Raw genomic sequence first — 21,447 nt, 5'->3', positions numbered from 1 at the left:
CACCTCCTTCTGGGCCAGCCATGAGATGAAGAAAGTCGGAGAAATTGGGGAGAAAGTTACTTTTAGAGCTGCAGTTTAAAAAATGGACAAGTGCAGAGATAGTCAAGTTTAGGATCTCCATTTAAAGCAGATCCGGAGTTTATAAATTTTTACAAGTGTATACGTTTCAAAATTAATTTAAAAAACTTCAAAATACACGCAAAAGTTTGGCTTGTCAAAGATTATACGTCTGAAGTTGTAAGTTGTCATATATGTCTGAAGTTTGAACAACTAAATCTTTCTTCAAACTCTAATCTCTGAAGTTTGAACTACTGAATGTAACTTTAAATCCAAATATCTAAAGTTAGTATAGTGGAGGACTGTTCTTTCAGAAAATTTTAACCGGAACTGTATTACATCGAGCACTAATCATTCAACATTAGCTGCGTCAAACTCTTACAAGAAAATAAATGAGAATTTTTGCAATTTCGTTATCACCTTTAATATTCAAAGTTCCAAACGTTATTGATGATCTTTTGCTTATTCATAAATGGAAAAGTAACCTTGAATCTGTTTTAGAGAAACAAAAAAGAAAGAAAATCATGTCTAAACGTCAAGTGGGACATTTCAAAGGTTAACAGATTGAAACCAAAATTCATAGTCATCTTCATTCAAAAATTATCAAAGAAGAAGAAACATTCAAACATTGGGGAGGAGTAGCATTTTTGTCTGAAATTTGTCAATATGAATTACATGTTAAATAAAAGAGAAAAATAGAACTTAAATAGCAGAGTGAAAATGACCAAAATTAACACTTCAAAATATAATAAGCATTTCTAAAAGTATTTATTTAAAACTACTCTTAGAAACTATTTTTAAATAAACTACACTGAAGTTGTTATGTATTTTAATTTTTCCAAAGTCAATGACGTAAAAATACATTAGAAAATAGTATTCGTACTTTGTCTTACTCTGGACAGGTAATTGGGGCATGGGAGAAGCATACATTGAAATCCAACAATATACTAATGACTTCTAATCCATTCCATGCTTACAAAATTAAATTTCTACAAATTAAATATACCAAATAGTTTTTGCAGTGTTTAATATTTTTAATTTTGCTTATAATTTAAATAGAAGCTAGGTGCTAAAGGAAAATTAGTTAGGTAAAACTCTAATGTTGCTGTTGTGTGTAGAATTCCTTGCAGTGGAAATGGTCCATTTTCTAGCGTGGTCCTGTACAAGCTGATACTCTTTTTGTTTTTTCAAAGTGAAGTAAAGGTAAATACCATATCGAGAGGCTATTCCTATTTTAAGCAATTTCAGAGGATACAACACGTTTAAACTTTAAACCCAAAAAATCAGAAAAATGACCTTCTTCATTAAGTTCAGCCAACAATTCAACTAGTATGTCATGGGCACAATCACAATCATAATCACAGGCGAATCTAGAAATTAAATTTATGGGTTCAAATTCAATATTCTATCATAACTTATTTGATTTATTTGGTTCAAAATATATTATTTTAAATATTAAGTGATTTTTAAATAGAAGGTATGAGTCAAAGTTATTGAGTTCCAATAAACACATGACCCGGGTACATAGATTTTTGTAAAACAATCTCAACATTTAAAGACCGTGTGAGCAAATGAATAACAAGCAATGTCGTTCTTTATATATATTTATATATCTATGTTTTCATTTTGCTTAATATCTATATTGCATATCTAATAAGAATTTGACAAAGCGACATCTCGTGCCCCGAACATGTACACTGTATGCCTGTATCCGCCTCTATTCGCAAGTTGGAAGTAGATATGGGTACATTTGTCCATTCGCTCGTAGGTTGGGCCTACATAGATGATAAGTCAATGGTCCAGTTTTTCTTTCTTTCCGTTTACCCATTGAGGCCCAACTTGAGATATGGTGTAACTTCGGTTATGGTTTCTTCCCCATCATTTAACGCATGCCAAGAAGAATGGTCCATTATGACTTTTCAAAATTATGAACAACATATTCCAACTCCAACCTTGCACATGGCATATTAGTTATAAATCATCCACCATGTCTCAACTATTTCACCAGTTTTAACTTTAACATCCACTAACGAAAACAAAGAGAAACTTATATAGGAGTTAGCATGAAAGCATCAGAATATATGTTGAAATTCTGAGGCTCTATTTCATACTTCATAGCAAGGCCAAATTCTGATCACTTAAATAACAGGATGGGTTATTTTAGTGTTTGGCTTCCAATTTTCTTATTCATTTCAATTCAGGGCTATGGCATTCAATTATTTGAAGCTTCTTCTCGTGTCATAGAGACACCGGATCAGATATACAGGACTGGTTTTCATTTTCAACCTGCCAAGTATTGGATGAATGGTGAACTGTTTTTAACTTTTGTTCTATTTCATGTCATTTTAGTAGTCAATGTATTGCTTGAACTTGTGCTATTTTATATATCCTAATCGTGAGTCTTCTTTTTTCCTGTTGTCCACGTACGACTACTTGTCATGGTGATCAAATTCATAATTCTGGTTCCACAGATCCTAATGGTGAGTTTCTCAAGTTAATTTACTCTTGATGAGTGTGTTTGGCATGATGTTAAGTCACTTTACACAAAACAGATGGTTTTTTTTGTTGTTTGATTGGTGAGTGACAATGGAAAAAATTGACAAATCAAATAACGTTTCGATGAAATTTTTCACTACTAAAGATTGAAAATGATTTCCAAGTGTTGGTTGGAGCAAATTATTTTCCCATTTAGATGGAAATTAAATGATTTTCGCCAAAAAAAAAAAGGGTAATGAAACATACAAAAATGACCTTTTCATGAGAAACATTCTTCTTTGATTATCGAGAAATTTGAGAAAGCTAGTAATATATGACTCTGCCCTTTTCTGCTTAAACACTGCCAGACTTCTGTCTATTCATGAAAAATATTTCCTGATATGACTACCATTATATCAAAATGACTTTATCGAACTACGTTGTTAATGATTAAATATATTACATTGTTGAATCAAAATATTAGTACTACTATTTTTTATATATACTCCAATGTTTATCCGAAGTGAATTTAAACAGAGAAACATGAACATTCATGATTTATATCCAACATTAACTTGTAATCAAATTGAGATATAGTACTAGTTGTTATTGTTTGTTTGGCTGAACCAAATTGTTACGACCAATAAATATATATATCATGATTATGCATTTAGGACCAATGATATACATGGGAATATACCATTTCTTCTACCAATACAATCCTTACAATGCACAAGCAGGCAACATAGTATGGGGCCATTCCACGTCATCCGATCTCATCAACTGGACCCCACAACCACCAGCTCTACTCCGATCAGAACCGTACGATTTCAAAGGCTGTTTTTCTGGTTCTACAACTCTCCTTTCAGGGACAAAACCGGCAATTATCTACACTGGTGTTGACTTTTCTGATATACAAGTCCAAAATTTAGCTGTACCCAAAAATTTAGCCGACCCGTTTCTTGTCGAATGGGTCAAATCGCCTTATAATCCATTAATTGCACCGAATTCTGTGAATAAAATTGATGGTCAGAATTTTAGAGATCCAACTACTGCTTGGTTAAATCCTGATGGATATTGGAGAATGGTTGTTGGAAATCAACAAAATGGAACAGGTGAATATTCATATAAACTTATAATTATTCTTTTTTTCCGAATTTTTTTTCTTCACTTTATTTGAAAATCAGCATTTAGCCATAAAAATTTCAAATACAATTTCAAGTTGTATTTTTTTTTTCTTTTTCATTCTTTTCACTTTTAGTATATTCAAACAACTAAATATTCTTTGTAAAAACTATTACCAAACACAACTCTATCTTCAACTCCAATTTCAAAATTCTAAATAAAGTGAAAAATATTTGGTTTCTATGGCCAAAAGCCTACTTAATGCTCTCTATAATCTCCACTATATAATAAAAAATAAAAAATAAAAAAATAAAAAACTAGCACCACCCTTATTTATAATACTCTATATGTCCCCAATTTATGTGATACTTTCGTTGTTCGAGATTCAATTTGACTAAATTTTGAAGCTGAATTGGATTTAATTATCTCAATACTTTAAGATTAAAATTTATATTTTTGAAAACAACATGAAAAATATCATAAGTTGCAACTTTTCTCATGTCAATTTGATGAAAAGTGTACATATTAAAATGTTGATCAAAGTTCATGCAATCTGAATTTCGGAAAACGAAAAGTATCACATATAGAGGGAGTAGTACGGACGCTACTTTGGCTAAAAATAGAAAATTTGTTCCTACATAAATTTGACTATAAATCCTAACTAGATACTCATTCTGTCCCAATTTATGTGACGCGGTTAGAATTTCGAGAGTCAATCAAGTTTTTCTTTGACCATAATTTCTATATATGTCTTTTAAACATTTTAAGTTGTTAGTTATTGTGATTTATAGTACTTTTTACGTGGTTTGCAAACATATAAATTTTATTTCAAAAAACTCAAAACTTCTATGTCCGAATTCACGGTAAAAGTTTAGAAATTTGAATCTCAAACTTCCGAATGTGCCACATAAATTGAGACAGATGAAGTATAAATTAAAATATTAAATCCTAATCAATTTTTATTTCTTACAACTTTGAATTTTTTTTTTTTTCAACAACAGGAATTGGTCTATTGTATAGAAGCAAAAACTTCATTGATTGGATTCAGGTTGAACATCCATTGCATTCATTGGAAAATTCAGGAATGTGGGAATGCCCTGATTTTTTTCCTGTTTCAACGATTAGTCAAATTGGTTTAGATACTTCCATAATGGGTCCAAATGTGAAACATGTATTCAAGGCAAGTAAAGCAAGCAGTGATTACTATACAATTGGGATATATAATCCGAATAAGGATATTTTTATCCCGGATAATGACTCACTGGACATTGGATTAGGATTTAGATATGACTATGGGAAATTTTATGCTTCTAAAACATTTTTTGATAGTGCTACTAATAGGAGGATATCGTTTGGATGGATTAATGAATCAGTAAATAATCTTGAGATTAATAGTATTAGGGGGTGGGCTGGTCTTCAAGGAATTCCTAGAAGAATTTGGCTACATAAATCTGGAAATCAGTTGTTGCAATGGCCAATAGTTGAAATTGAAAAGCTTCGAATGAACCCAGTTGTTGAAGGTACAACAGTTCTTATGGCTGGATCAGTACGTGAAATTTCTGGAGTCACTGCTACGCAGGTAAAGAAAATTTATAATGTCAATATATTTTAACATGTTCGCAAATAAGTAATTAGTGGTTGAGTCAGGATTTTTATTAATAAGAGTCAAAATATAAAGAAGTAAACATATATAAAGAAAAATATATTGGGCTTCTTGTTGTTGTTGTTGTTGTTGTTGTATATATAAAGAAAAAGCTAAGGAGATTCACTTATACTAACTTGCCTAATTTTCGGGTTATTAATCATTGTTGTTAGGGAGGGTACTTATAATTATCTTTTAATCCAACTTGACTGTGTAAAAATATAGCTATTGTTTTATCTTAACCCATTGTGTAAAAAATGTAGCTATCACGGTATCTATCTTATTTTTTTTAGATTACTAGCCTCACTTATTACGAACAGTTATTTGTAGTTATTTTTCAGTTGACCTAATAACGTAAAAGTATAGTTATATCAATACATATTAAAGCAAATAACATGCTATATTCTTCAAGTTACTAGCTAATTCGGCTTGCTATGAATGGTTACATGTAGTTCTGACAGATGTAGTTACATAAACGTTTTTGACAACTTTTTTGTCGGAAATTCTTTTCCGACGAGCCAACTTCCGATGAAATACAAGTCGAAATTAGCGATTTTTCGGTATTGTATAGAAATTAAACGTTGGATCACATCAGGATATGATTAAGATCATGAAAAGCTTTTGCTTTAACTAATTATAACTATTATTTGGCCTACAGGCAGATATAGAAATTTCTTTTTTAGCAAGAACGTTGGAAAACGCAGAGAAATGGGAAGCAAATTGGACAAATCCACAACAAGTGTGTAGCATAAAAGGTGCATCAGTAAAAGGTGCGCTTGGACCATTTGGTTTACTAGTCTTGGCATCTGATGACATGCAAGAATATACTGCAGTTTTCTTCAGAATTTTCAAAGGAGATAACAATAATTTTATAGTCCTCATGTGTAGTGATCAGAGCAGGTATATTTGAATTTGATCTCTTTCCTATTTGTATCCTAAATAAATGTAATTGTGATGTTTTTAATTTCCCTTAATTTAGTTTTCATTTTCCATGTTGTAGGTCTTCCTTACACTTGCCTTCTAGTGATTATGACAAAACCACTTATGGAGCCTTCTTGAATGTGGACCCTGTTCAAGAAAAATTGTCGCTGAGGACTTTGGTATGTTTAGTCATAAGTCATAACTTAATTGTATAAAAGGGAAAATATTTCTCACGAAATGTTTTCCCGAAATAAGTCAATTTTTTATCCAAAAAAGAATTGCTTGAGAAAACATTTTTCACCAAGTGACAACATGACTTTCCTGCTTTTAGAGTTGGTTACCATAGAGACACAGAGGAATATCGCATGCGCTAGTTTTAGACATGTTATTTACATTACTATCATTCTTTAATCCCTTCAATCAGATACCAGAAAATATTTTTTGTAATACCAAAAGCATTCACCCAGAATACATACATAATGGACGAGTTATGACTTATGAGAATATTATTCAATTTATATTGTGTTTTCTTTTTGTAGATTGATCACTCAATAGTGGAGAGCTTTGGTGGAGAAGGAAAGGCTTGCATTACAGCTAGAGTTTACCCAACTAATATAGCCATCGATGGTCGAACCCATTTGTATGTCTTCAACAATGGTTCTCAGAGTGTTGACATCTCAAAATTAACTGCTTGGAGCATGAAAACAGCTCAGATCAATTGAAAAACAAACCTATATAGATTTATTTTCTTTGACAACGTTGTATTTTATTAATGAATGAACTCTCGAATTCTATACGCATGCATATTGTGACACACTCGAATAAACTATATTTTTCGTGAAATATTCAAACACAAGAACTAAGTGATCCGTATGATCCAGTGGTGGAGCCATATAGACTAAGAAAGCGATGAAAGGCGAATGAAAGATTTTATTTGAGGGTTCAAAGTATAAAAAAATAAACATACGAAGAAGCATAAGGGGTTTTAACATCTATTTTTTTCCGCCGAGGGGGTTCGGATAAACACCCTCGGCTCTATGTGGCTCCGCCACTGGACTGAAGGGTGGTCATTTGTCAGTTGAACATTCTTCGTCGAAAGATTATATAGTATATACCGAAAACTTTATAGATATATATAACTCAAAAATTACTTTTTTACATATATTTTAAATTTTCTTGAATATCTATAACGTGGCTCCTTACTGGTCTGATCCATTCGAATCAATACAAGTAATTATTTGTATTAATGACTGTTAAGTCAATAATATAAATCTTCAAACTTTTTGTTGATCGACTCCCTTGCGGTTGATCTTAGATACAAAGGGTTTTCCACAATCTGCAAGGCCTAGTGGTAATAGGACGATCTAAAAGAAAAAGAAAAGACCAATCTTACAATTTTCTTGAACATTAATTCAGTAAGGATTAATTCAACTCTAGATTCTGAATCCGCCTCTATACACGATTAAGAGGGCAACACAAAGCGGCAAATTGGACAAACCCTCTTTACCCCTAACCAATTCTTTAAACAATTTCCATGGTACACATGAGAACAGGGCATTTTTGTTGCTTCACTTCCAACTTCCATCTTTTCCATGCATATCACACACACACAATCACTTCCCAACTCTGTTTCTTCTATCTTTACTTTCTCCAAATCTTCAACTGATTCATTGCCAGCACAAATTGTGTTGAATTGCTCCGTATTCATAGGAATCAAACGCTGGAATCCTCACTACTCTCTTCTACAAAGTAATCCGTGAAAACGCTAATAAAAAATCTCATCGGGAGTATTTTCTTGTTCCTGTTATAAGGTTCATTAGCAATTCTATCAACAAAAGATCGTATTTGGTGCAACATCATGGGTTGTTTATGCTCTGGCACTCCCATTACATCCAACATTCTTGCAGCGGTGTTCCAGGGTAAGTTGTTACATGGCAATCGATCACATCGCTCCTGAAATATTTCGGTTCTACTTGTGCTCTCTAAGTGGAAGATATCGGGTTCATCATCATCTTCTTCGTGTTCCTGTTCTCTCAGAAATTCCACCTCAATTTTGATCAAGAACTGGTCGTAAGGTGTTGGTTCAACACTGCTTGTGTCAAGACTATCATCTTCGTGGGCATCAAAATAATCATCTCCTTCATTATCAATTTCGTAGAAGTACATCTTTGAGGAAGTTGGTTTTTGAGCTAATATGGGTGTTCACCGTCCCTCATTATTATTATACATAGAAAGTTTTAGTACTATATATAAATGTTTTAAACAGTGGCAGCTACAAGGAATCCTGACCTTCTAGGAAAACCTAAATGGGTTTTAAGTTGGAAAAGGATTAATTGATGGAAATCCTAAAAATATTAGGAAAGATTCTAGAGTCGGTTAGAGGTCCTAAAATATTAGGAAAGATTTTACAGCCAGTTAGGTAAGTCCTAAAATATTGGGAAAGCGTTAGTATTTGCTTTTAGGGCTGCTTATCGGGCGGATTGGGCGGATAACTACACTTAACGGTTCGGCTTAACGGTTATCGGCTTTTAAAATTACTAATCCGCTAGCCAACCAATAAGATATCGGTTGGTTCGGTATCGGGTTAGCAATTATGGGGCGGTTATCGGATGGTGTATCGGTTAAATTATATATGTAACTATCTTTTTTGCCTTGAAAGACGAACGTTTTATTCATAATTTAACAACTAGGAAGCCAAAATCATCATAGCCAGTTAACAATCCACAAGTTTAATCTCAACACTTCCGATGGTGATCACTTCGCCGTCTTTCTTTGGAACCACAATTCTTTGCTATAGTAACTTCATCTTCCAACACAAAAAAACATAGACATTATGGTTGCCTTAAAAAAAAGGACATCTTGAAATCGAAAATTGAAATAAGGATTGCTATGTGCTTAGTGCTATTTAATCAGTTAACTGGAAAAATGAATCGATCACACAAGATCTAGATCATAAATCAAACCCAAGACTAACCTGACCCATAAATTCAAACAAGTAAATTTCATCAAGTCATAAACAGAAACCCCAAATAAGTATGATTCTAGGATTCTAAAACAATAAGAATTTACTCTAAAGGACAAAATTGAAGAAAATCACACGAATCAAAAACACCAATAAAATGCAAGAGGGAAAAAGGGGAAATTCTAAAAACTGTAAAATAGAAGAAACCCCATTAATCAGACGCAGTTGTTGTGCTTTAGGTAAATTAAGGTTATTTAACTAATTAAGAGAATAGTAATAGTTACTGTCTTCTGACTTACTGAATGGGCCTAGCCAATTGGGGCTTAGCTTTAGGTTTGCAAATTACAATTACAATACATATTATAGTATATACCGAAAACTTTATAGATATATATAACTCAAAAATTACTTTTATACATATATTTTAAATTTTCTTGAATATCTATAACGTGGCTCCTTACTGGTCTGATCCATTCGAATCAATACAAGTAATTATTTGTATTAATGACTATTAAGTCAATAATATAAATCTTCAAACTTTTTGTTGATCGACTCCCTTGCGGTTGATCTTAGATACAAAGGGTTTTCCACAATCTGCAAGGCCTAGCGGTAATAGGACGATCTAAAAGAAAAAGAAAAGACCAATCTTACAATTTTCTTGAACATTAATTCAGTAAGGATTAATTCAACTCTAGATTCTGAATCCGCCTCTATACACGATTAAGAGGGCAACACAAAGCGGCAAATTGGACAAACCCTCTTTACCCCTAACCAATTCTTTAAACAATTTCCATGGTACATATGAGAACAGGGCATTTTTGTTGCTTCACTTCCAACTTCCATCTTTTCCATGCATATCACACACACAATCACTTCCCAACTCTGTTTCTTCTATCTTTACTTTCTCCAAATCTTCAACTGATTCATTGCCAGCACAAATTGTGTTGAATTGCTCCGTATTCATAGGAATCCAAACGCTGGAATCCTCACTACTCTCTTCTACAAAGTAATCCGTGAAAACGCTAATAAAAAATCTCATCGGGAGTATTTTCTTGTTCCTGTTATAAGGTTCATTAGCAATTCTATCAACAAAAGATCGTATTTGGTGCAACATCATGGGTTGTTTTGTGCTCTGGCACTCCCATTACATCCAACATTCTTGCAGCGGTGTTCCAGGGTAAGTTGTTACATGGCAATCGATCACATCGCTCCTGAAATATTTCGGTTCTACTTGTGCTCTCTAAGTGGAAGATATCGGGTTCATCATCATCTTCTTCGTGTTCCTGTTCTCTCAGAAATTCCCTCAATTTTGATCAAGAACTGGTCGTAAGGTGTTGGTTCAACACTGCTTGTGTCAAGACTATCATCTTCGTGGGCATCAAAATAATCATCTCCTTCATTATCAATTTCGTAGAAGTACATCTTTGAGGAAGTTGGTTTTTGAGCTAATATGGGTGTTCACCGTCCCTTATTATTATTATACATAGAAAGTTTTAGTACTATATATAAATGTTTTAAACAGTAGCAGCTACAAGGAATCCTGACCTTCTAGGAAAACCTAAATGGGTTTTAAGTTGGAAAAGGATTAATTGATGGAAATCCTAAAAATATTAGGAAAGATTCTAGAGTCGGTTAGAGGTCCTAAAATATTAGGAAAGATTTTACAGCCAGTTAGGTAAGTCCTAAAATATTGGGAAAGCGTTAGTATTTGCTTTTAGGGCTGCTTATCGGGCGGATTGGGCGGATAACTACACTTAACGGTTCGGCTTAACGGTTATCGGCTTTTAAAATTACTAATCCGCTAGCCAACCAATAAGATATCGGTTGGTTCGGTATCGGGTTAGCAATTATGGGGCGGTTATCGGATGGTGTATCGGTTAAATTATATATGTAACTATCTTTTTTGCCTTGAAAGACGAACGTTTTATTCATAATTTAACAACTAGGAAGCCAAAATCATCATAGCCAGTTAACAATCCACAAGTTTAATCTCAACACTTCCGATGGTGATCACTTCGCCGTCTTTCTTTGGAACCACAATTACTGCTATAGTAACTTCATCTTCCAACACAAAAAAAACATAGACATTATGGTTGCCTTAAAAAAAAAGGACATCTTGAAATCCTGAAAATTGAAATAAGGATTGCTATGTGCTTAGTACTATTTAATCAGTTAACTGGAAAAATGAATCGATCACACAAGATCTAGATCATAAATCAAACCCAAGACTAACCTAACCCATAAATTCAAACAAGTAAATTTCATCAAGTCATAAACAGAAACCCCAAATAAGTATGATTCTAGGATTCTAAAACAATAAGAATTTACTCTAAAGGACAAAATTGAAAGAAAATCACACGAATCAAAAACACCAATAAAATGCAAGAGGGAAAAAGGGAAATTCTAAAAGCGTAAAAATAGAAGAAACCCCATTAATCAGGAAAAAAAAACCCATTATGATCATAAGAAAAAAAAATCCAAATTTACCTTGCAGAATAGTACATGCACGCAGTTGTTGTGCTTTAGGTAAATTAAGGTTATTTGACTAATTAAGAGAATAGTAATAGTTACTGTCTTCTGACTTACTGAATGGGCCTAGCCAATTGGGGCTTAGCTTTAGGTTTGCAAATTACAATTACAATACATATTATATATGTTTGGGGGTAAAATTATAAATATGATAAATCCTTAATGGTTTAACGGTGTACCCAATAACAAAATTGAGTAATCCATCCCCCAACCGATAAGTTGTTAATTATAAAATTTTAATCCATTAATTATAAAATTTTAATCCATTCCCCAACCGCTAATCCGATAATTCAATACCAATAAGCCAATTTTGCAGTTGGGTTATTGGTAACAGACGGTTTTGAACAGCCCTATTTGCTTTAATTTGGAAAGGATAAAGAAGATACATTTTTGGCAATTATCTTGTTGAGAGTTGAGACACTGTCATATATGCATTTGCAAATAACTTAGTGGTAAGTCATATATGTTAATTTAATTCCAAACTTAGTCGAAATAACCTCAATAAGCAGAAGCGGTTTATTATTCTTTAAACGAATCAACATGCGGAGCAATTAGGCTGCCGTGACGTAGTATATATCCATTCTTACCGAAAAGATCACACGGGAAATTTTTTACTAAGGGTGCGTTTTGAGTGAAGGAAAATGTTTTCCAGCTTTTTTCATGTTTGGTTAGTTGCAAATGTTTTGAAAAATATTTTTTTGAAGAAAATAAATTCTTCATAAATCAAGAAAATGACTTTCTTAATGAAGAAAATAAAACAAGATCTGATTATTTCGTTATAGAAAATAATTGAGTAACTTTTGATGGAATAAAGTTAAAAGTGTAATGACTATGAAACTAACCCCATCTTCCTTCGGTTGAGCAATTGTGTAAGATGAACTAAAACGCGTTCTTAAATGACCACAAAAAAGGGTTGAAATGGAGGCAGAGGCGATGGAGCACGGCCAGAAACAGGACATAAATGTGAAACTTTTGTTATAACCAAAAGCTAACCCCCAGCAAACACAGTACGATCTAGATTTTACAAAACCGCCCACTAACCGAAAAGGAAGACCGGAAAATAAATAAACACAAAGAGATCAGACATTATAACACGGCGAAACAAAATTAACAACCAATGACATGGTTGGGGTTCAGAATCAGCTGTTATGGGCACAACACATACTACTGCTGCTTGCACTCTGGCGGACGTTCTCCCTGTTGACCTTCTCCAGCTTGTGCTTTGGCACTCTTCTACAATTTTGCCAAAGAAATACAACATCACATACTAAAGAAAATGAAAGGCGACTTACATTATCGCCTAAAAGAAATGATGTGTCAAAGCCATTCATCTAACTTTCGGTGCTGAAGACTACTAGGACAATCGAACAAACCATATCGGACAGACACAAAGAAGACGAAAAAAGCAATCTCCAGAAAAAGCCAAGGAGAAAATATGAATTACTTTGTAGAAGCAAGCCAAACTAATTTTACCTTCTTTTTGCTCTTCTCCTCTTCTGCATCTTCATCATCCTCAGTGTCCTCTTCATCATCTTCTTCGTCCTCATCCTCATCATCGTCATCATCTTCAATATCTTCAAATTCATCTCCTTCAGCAGCCTCACCAGTAAACCATGACACAGCATGGGGAATGATCTTGTCCCGAATTGTCGAGCTGAAAACACATCAGATTCACTCTTTCAATTTAACACATACAACATCTAGCACCGTATAACTCGTGGAAAATGTAGAAGCTGTTGTGACCAGGTTCAAAATTAATCTGAAACATCAATTCAATAGGAATCCTAAAGCTTAAAGAGGAAAGCAGAAACAGACCCAATATCGTAATCTTGTTCCATTAGATTCTGAAGGTCTTCAGCCTGTCAAGATATATTAAAGTTACAAAATAAGATCCAGAACATTCTGCATTACAGCGTAAATGAACAAAATCGAAGTTGTAGAACTTACAGCATCTTCATCTATATCATCATCGTCATCTTCAGGTACTTGGGGTGGATTAAAGAAATTGAAAAAGCTCTCGCAGCTCTGAGTCTTAATTATGGGTTTAGCATTCTTTGACCCTTTCTTTGGCTTCCTTTTTAGGATCTTCTGTGTCAAGCATTTACCAGGACACCATTCAATGTTGGTCCTGCAAGACATCCCACATCAAATAAACAAACAAAAATAGGATCACAGTACATAAGACCAAAAATAATATTCCTTAAAACTTACCCTATGGCCTTCTCCAATATAGGATCATCATCATCATCAATCATGTGATAGGTTTTAGTCAAGACAGAATTCTTGAAGAAAGGGTTTGTATCAAAGAAGAACTCAAGCTTAAAGCCCTTTCGATCATCAAGTTTGCACCACTTGATATCCTTAAGATACTTCAAAGCTTCTTCATCACGCTCTGAGATCTACAGCAGAGTCATTTGCAGTCAGTTAAATGACCGGCATTTCAAAACCAAGAGATATTTACATATAGCATTTATTATTATTTACCTCCTCCGCCAATATCTCGTTAGTCTTCATTGCATTCAGCCAGAAGTTGGGAACACCTTTCTCTGGCACCACACGTTAACACCATGAAATATTAAAGCCCGAGTTAAGATCAATCTGCATGGATGAAAGAAATATCCAACAAATCTTACCATTTTCAGTCTCTTTATCCGCGCCCGGGTTCACGAGAGCTTCATTAACACCCTCCACTTCGACAACCCCATTTACTATTTCATATCTCTGTAACACATCCACAAAACACCAAACCATATGTCATTTCATTTTTTCTTTTTCTTTTTCTTTTTTTCTTTTTTTATTTTTTATTTTTTAGTAGGGGGATGGGGACAGGAAGTTAATTTCAGCTGCAACATGCAGACATGGAACAACTTAGGATTATTCTTCTCACCTTCGTATACAATGGTTCATACAGCTTCTGGTATTTCGCTTCCAGTGCAGCCCTCTCCTCGAAAAACTTTGCTTCCAGCTCATCATGTTGGCTCTACATTTAGAGAAATCATGTTAAGACTTTTTCTCCCATCTACAAGAGGAGCAATTGGAAACATGCCAGCCTAGTGTAAGACTAATCCGTCTATAACAAGAAAAATCGGTCGGAGAAATGAGTATGGATCCCACAACTTAATCATTACATTAGGAATCTGTTCCTCTGCGAGGATGTAGCTCCAAGTTTTAAGCCTTTTGGGGAAAGAAAATAGCATGGCTGAATAAGAGGCCAGGACGTCACAAACCATAGCACATTTGTCATGCAATTAGGACGTCTTTCTAGATGAGCACAACTTACACCACGTTATTTTATGTAAATAAAGGACAAGCCACTGCAACAGGGCACAGCCACCAAAAACATGATCATATTCGTCATGCGGTCTGTGTCCCTCCAATTTAAATGTAGATGGAAAATCAGGCATGACTAGTAACACACCATGATCCTCACTACTCTCCATCATAAGGACATTCCAAACAGCCTGCTATTATGTAAAAACACATACCTAAACACAGGCATATACGGAGTGCCCCCTTTTTAAATACTCGATCCTTTAAAGACCTAACATATGGTTAGTGAAATAACAACTATGCCATCACATAGACATCCAAGGTGCTATTATATCACATTTTTCAGATTCTTTTTGGAGCTAGATTAACTATCCCATTATCCCCACAGTAGAAACACTTTTCAAGTTTTTAAGCTTTACGAATGGAATTAAGCCCTTCAATTCTGTTTTTTTCTCATTTCTTCGTTAATTTTACCAGCACTGTCGCTTGTTCCCTTTGTAAACACAGAGGCAATATGTTAGAAAGTCCAACATGTATAAAAAGGGAGAAAAGGAGTTCAACCGACTTGGGAGAAAAAACTACAGAGGAAACAACTCAATAGTAGCAAAAGCCTATATAACACTCCTAACTTCTTTCCCAACGCCACTATAGGGCATGGAACAGGGACAACTTTAAACTTCCAAAAACACACAAACAGTTTAAAGAAAATACTACCTCAAAAACCTTCAGACATCATTTTAATTCTTCTCTACATTTGTCAACCTGGACATTACTATTGAACTACAGATTGAATTACAAAGCAGCTTTAACTCAACAGAGGACCCACAAAACCGCAAAGAAATAGAGTTAATCAGTTCTATTATTCCAACCTATGCCAACTTTAAGACTCTTGGATAGAGAAGAAACAGAGCAAAATTAATTGAAAATCTTAGCGATGACTTGTCTGTGGGCAAGGCAACACTCCAAAGCCCTCTACTCTCATCACAATTACTATATCTTTCTCTTCCACTTTCTCTCATTTGATAAATTGTCAAACCTAAAATTAACTAAGCTTGGAACTGAAGTACTACTCATGAAGCAAAGCATATGTTTTCTTGTATTTCTGATCTTCCTATTTGTTTTTATTTCAGCAGCATCTTCTCGTTTCTTATCAACCAGTGAAGGTAATTAATTAGCTGAATTAAATCTTATGTTCTTATCCAATGTTGATTGAGTAAATTAAGAAACTGGTTTCGATTTAATTCCTTGCAGTAGTCAAAGAGGAGGTAAAGATCAAATTACCATTTTCCAAACCAAAAAAAAAAAAGAGGAGGTAAAGATCAATGGAAAAGTGAGCCCCCCATTGATCAATAGTGTGCTATCTGAGGTCAATACTTTCTACATTCTCATTCATATATCTATAGAGCTGTTTTTATTCCCAGTTATCAAGCTTGTAGCCTTACAAGCCTTGCCCACTGTCGCAATTACTGCATCCAAATAGCTCGCACTACTTCAGCCCTGCTGAGCTAGAAGCCCTTGGTTCATCTGTTCCTTCGCTTATTACCAAGGTATCCTTTTAAAAATTACACTATTATTTTATAAGCCAAAGCTTTTCATGAAATTCTAAAAAGACGCCTAGTACGCAGTGCAGCTAGATTAATGATTGTTTTTTCTTAAAGTTTGATAGAGGCCCTCAGAAGTAAATGTTACATGGGGTAAAGAAACAGAAGCTTCAGGGCTTGGTGAAGCTGGTAAAGAAGATAGCTATCACACAGCTAATGCCACCCAGAGTTCACATTTGAATGAAGGAGGAAAGAAGGATCACCTGACAAGGCGGCAAGAATTATTGGTCAATAGTGGGCTAGCTGAGGTCAATACTTTCTACATTCTCATTCAAGTTCTTAAGCTTCAAGAATGGAATTAAGTCATTCAGTTGTGTTCTTTTCTCATTTCTCGGTTTGATTTTATCAGCACTATGTCACTTGTTCCCTCTGCAATGACATAGGCAATATGTTGGAAAGTCCAACATGAATAAAAAGAGAGAAAGGAGTTAAATCATTTTGGGAGGGAAAAAAAACTACAGAGGAAACAAGTCAATCGTAGAAAGCCTATATAATAATACTACTAACTTCATTCCCAACAGCACTATAGGACATGTAACAGGGACAACTTTAAACTTCCAAAACACAAAATCAGTTTTCAAAAAAATAGTACCTCAAAAACCTTCAAACATCATTTAAATTCTTCTCTACATTTTTTTTTTTTTTTTGAAACTGGTACTATTTTAAATTCTGCTCTACATTTATCAACCTAGACATTACAATTCGAACTATAGATTGAATTACACATCAGTTTTAACTCAATAGAGGGCCCACAAAACCGCAGAGAAATAGGGTTAATCAATTCTATTATTCCACACTATGCCAAATTAATGGATAAAGAAGAAACAGAGCAAAAATTCATGATAATCTTAAGGGATGAATAAAAGCACCTGAAGCTCTCTTAGAACATCTACGCGCTTCCTAACTTGTGGCGCCAAAGTCTCAAGTATATCTGTATGCTGCCCAGCCAAATTCTGAAGCTTATTCTACACATCAAACAAAAAAATAAACAAGATAAAACACGTAGCATTATTAGATTGAAAATAGGTGGAACAAATACAAAGCAAAAAGACAAAATATTACTTCCTTCATTTCAATTTGTTTGTCTTACTTTCCTTTTTTACCAATTGTTTAATTCCAACTTTACAGTTTACACATGACAAGTTTACGACCACAAGATTAAAGGGCATTTTGGTATATTCTACATATCTTTAATTTAAGACTACAAGATTCAAAAGTATCTTTATTTTCCTAAACTACATCCCAAGTCAACCAGACAAACTAATTGAAACGGAGGGGTTTAGTACATTTCAAAAAGAATGTCTCTTTACTTTTTTGGCAACTCTTTAATTCTAACTTTCCACATGACATGTTTAAGACTACAAGATTAAAGAACATTTTGGTATATCCTACATATTCTTTAATTTAAGACCACAAGATTCAAAAGTATTCTTTTATTTTCTTAAACTCCGTGCCAAGTTAAAACCAAACAAACAAATTAAAGCGGAGTGATTATTATATAAAACCAAACCTTAAGCGCATTTACTAAGCCAGCACGATCCTCGGCACTCAAAGCTACACAGAAACAACCAAAAAATAATTGGAATTCAAAGATTAAATGAATAATAAGCGAATTGGCTTGGGGAAACGATTAGGAATTTTACCGGCGGCAGCGGCTGGGAGAGAACCGCCGAGATCGGACATATCGAACTGATCTTTATTCGGATTATTACTCATAATGGACGAATTTAGAAACCCTAATTGGAAAAGATTGAATTAATTTCAATTAGACAAGAGAAATGGGGGATAAGGGAGGGAACTTGTATAAAGGGTGGGTTTTTGGTGCCAGCGGTTTTTTGTGCCTTTATAAATTTCAAGTTTATAAAGGCACCTACGGCGGTGCCACGCTCGTGCGTATTCGAGACCAAACCAATAAATCAAAACATGTAAAAGCGTAAATATTTGTTATTTAGAGCACATACATCTTTCATTAAAAAGGTAGTACATTTATATAATATTAGTTTAGCGTGATCAAAAGCGCGTACCTCATTTAATAACAAATACTATATAAAAAAATAAAAAGATGAACTTAGATACGAACTTCGTCCTTAATACGTCGCTAAATTGCTCATAATTATTTTTTTTTTGGATAATAAAAAAGAAAATTCTATATAAAGTGCGAAAGGGGGAGTAGTAATAAGTCATATAGAATCAATGGATTCATGATAAAGTAAAATCCCTCGATGACATATTTTATCACAATTAATATTTTTGGTGATAGAGGGATCAAATGGTATATAGTTCATTTGTTGGTGGCTTGGAGGATTAAAAGCATGACTCTTGCTGATTTCTTGGTACATCACATTCATGCATTTACGATTCATGTGACGTTATTAATACTCTTGAAAGGTGATCTATTTGCTCGCAGTTCCTGTTTGATACCAAATAAAGCAAATCTTGGTTTTCATTTTCCTTGCGATGGACTTGGAAGAGGGGGTACATGTCAAGTATCGGCCTAGGATCATGTCTTCTCAGGACTATTCTGGATGTACAATGCAATTTAATCCGTCACTACGAAGATTAGCGATTAAAGACATAGCTTTGGTGACGACCTGGAAGTCCTATAGGCTATACGATTGCTTAGTATTTATGGCTTTGCTCTTTAGTATTTTTGAATGATTCATTATTTGATAACTTTATATGACTTGAGCTTGAATTATTTAGTTTAATCAGAATTCGATATATCGTAAAACTTCAAGCTTGACGAAGATTGTAAATAAATAATACACACTATTCATAGCTTACAATAACAATATGAACATGTTTAACTCGAGTACACTAAAGTAATCTCAAAGAGCGGCAATAGTACATAAATCAATATTTATATATCATATGGAACAAAAATTGAGAATCTATAGTGCGTGGTCAGGAATTTTTTTTACCCTCAGCTTGTCTACCTGAAATAAATTTACGAAAAATCATCATGAAATAAGTATGAGGATATGAAATCTTTTCAACTTCGAAACGTTAAATAATAAATTATACGAAACTGAAAATGTGTCAGTTTAATGAAACGGTGACAATAGCAATTTGGAGTTGAATATTATTCAAAAAACTCAAAACATTGTAAACAAATAATAAAAACAACATCTATTATATTATCTAAATTCATCTAACTCAGTTGTACGAAACGACGACAATAGCAATTTGGAGATGAATAATAACATTTGTGCATCAACGAATCAACTAAAATTAGTGAAGATTACCTTGAGGTGAAAAACAAAATATTTGCATAGGTAGCGCCCTTCTCATATTAATTTGTGTATTGTCCGTATGTTTCCGTGTGACATATAGTCGTACCCTCCATAGCTGTGTTGTTCTACATGTGAAATACACAAGCACCATATAGTAATAGAGATTAAACAAAATAAAAAGAATCAGTAACCTTATCTTTACATAATACGTGAAAAGCATATATACAAAATGTTAGAATAAATCATTGCAATCCACACAAACTAATCTGTAGTTATACACAAATTTATACTCATATACATTATGGAAAAATGTAAAATAAAGTAGATCACAAACCTAACTAACCTTCAATACGGATCTTGCTGAATGTGAAATCAAACATTACTGGAAGCTGCTTACTTTCTTCTTGGAATTTATTGGTACCAATTTTGCCTTCCTCTTGATATTTGGTCGACACACTTTTCATGCTATACGATTTTCTTCAATGATGACATTCAATAAGACTTCTAACCGTGTAAATAATGTAGATGAGTTGTTATGTTACATTGAAAAACATAGGAAAATTTACTTTCTAATATTTGTCTTCCGCAAATGCATTGCATAAATATATAATTTACCAAAAACATATCTATATATATAGAGTCCACCATTAAAAAAAAAACTTATTAAAGAATAGTATTACTCTTTCCAGAAAGATTAAAATATATATAAAAAAAAAATAGATCCTGGAAGCAGGTTGAAATCACATACCTTCACTTGGTGGCTTGAATTTGCCTTGAGCAATTGATGTAAAAAATATTGAACCTATCACAACTGATTATAAATAATGATCTTAATCGATCTCTTTGAATATCTGAAACTTAACAATTTTATATGAAAAGGACTCTGCAATAATGAAAATGGACGAATACAACTCATTCCGGTAAGATTATATTATGATAATAGAAAATAGATTTTGAAAGTAGGTTAAAGTTACATACCTTGACGGCTTGATGAGGATTCAAGAGAATTTTCCTTGATTAACTGATCTAAAAAGCATCAAGCCTGTCACAATTAACCAAAATAATTATCATAATCGATCTATTTAAATAATTGCAACTTAACAATCTCATCTCACCCATTAGTATGAAAAAAAATTATATAATAACGAAACTGGACAAATATCAAATTAAATTGGCAGTACAATTCAAACAGAAAAACAAAAGGAGATCAAATTGTTAGTTCTGTTATGTAGTAGTTTTTCAATAAGAAATAGGAAGGAATTTTATTTGGTTCGTAATAATAGTGATAAGAATATACAGTCGGTTGTTTCAACAAAAATGATTTTTATGGGTCCAATAGAAATAGGTTTAGAGTTTGAGTTGTATTAGGATGTTTTAATGGCAAAAAAACGTCCAAGTGCAATAAATAATAGGAAAATAATTTAGTCAATTTTTAAATATAAGGAAAATAGTTATGTGGTATTTTAAATATTTGGAAAATAGTAAATGACTAATTAGTAGGAAAATAGGGAGTTAAAAGTGACTTTAAATTAGTAGAGATATATAACAGTGCTTGGGATGTAGTAACTTTTATTATGACTATTATCATAAGCATCCGTTTTAGTGTATTTAGATGTTTCATTTCTACGCGTA

The 21,447-nt window shown here is 33.4% G+C and overlaps 2 protein-coding genes and 1 long non-coding RNA gene across 4 annotated transcripts; 1 reads left to right on the top strand and 2 right to left on the bottom strand.

Annotated features, from left to right (window-relative positions):
* Positions 1–1,994: 1,994 nt before the first annotated feature.
* On the top strand, positions 1,995–6,977 carry LOC132055336 (fructan 6-exohydrolase-like). 2 transcript variants are annotated; one of them, XM_059447102.1, is made up of 6 exons: positions 1,995–2,364; positions 3,207–3,647; positions 4,659–5,236; positions 5,958–6,199; positions 6,300–6,399; positions 6,760–6,977. In XM_059447102.1, the coding sequence occupies exons 1-6, from the start codon at positions 2,208–2,210 to the stop codon at positions 6,940–6,942; spliced, it is 1,701 nt and encodes a 566-aa protein (XP_059303085.1). In that variant the 5' UTR covers positions 1,995–2,207; the 3' UTR covers positions 6,943–6,977. The 2 variants fall into 2 exon arrangements, with proteins under 2 accessions (XP_059303085.1, XP_059303086.1); XM_059447103.1 differs by lacking the exon at positions 1,995–2,364 and adding an exon at positions 2,388–2,537.
* A 5,687-nt stretch (positions 6,978–12,664) lies between these two features.
* On the bottom strand, positions 12,665–18,380 carry LOC132055334 (nucleosome assembly protein 1;4). Its single transcript, XM_059447101.1, has 11 exons — positions 18,226–18,380; positions 18,093–18,136; positions 17,452–17,547; positions 14,599–14,691; positions 14,345–14,432; positions 14,196–14,257; positions 13,923–14,110; positions 13,659–13,839; positions 13,527–13,570; positions 13,185–13,365; positions 12,665–12,944 (listed from the first exon to the last, which is right to left on the bottom strand). The coding sequence occupies exons 1-11, from the start codon at positions 18,296–18,298 to the stop codon at positions 12,876–12,878; spliced, it is 1,119 nt and encodes a 372-aa protein (XP_059303084.1). The 5' UTR covers positions 18,299–18,380; the 3' UTR covers positions 12,665–12,875.
* Positions 18,381–19,424: 1,044 nt separating this feature from the next.
* Positions 19,425–20,351, bottom strand: LOC132058063 (uncharacterized). Its single transcript, XR_009415176.1, has 3 exons — positions 20,159–20,351; positions 19,828–19,940; positions 19,425–19,518 (listed from the first exon to the last, which is right to left on the bottom strand). It is a non-coding gene; the product is annotated as an uncharacterized LOC132058063 (long non-coding RNA).
* Between the last annotated feature and the right edge of the window lie 1,096 nt (positions 20,352–21,447).

The sequence above is a fragment of the Lycium ferocissimum genome, chromosome 5 (assembly GCF_029784015.1).
Source record: "Lycium ferocissimum isolate CSIRO_LF1 chromosome 5, AGI_CSIRO_Lferr_CH_V1, whole genome shotgun sequence".
NCBI classification, from domain to species: Eukaryota; Viridiplantae; Streptophyta; class Magnoliopsida; order Solanales; family Solanaceae; genus Lycium; species Lycium ferocissimum.
The sequence above is the reverse complement of the archived record's forward strand: the minus strand, read 5'-3'. Positions and strand labels throughout refer to the sequence as shown.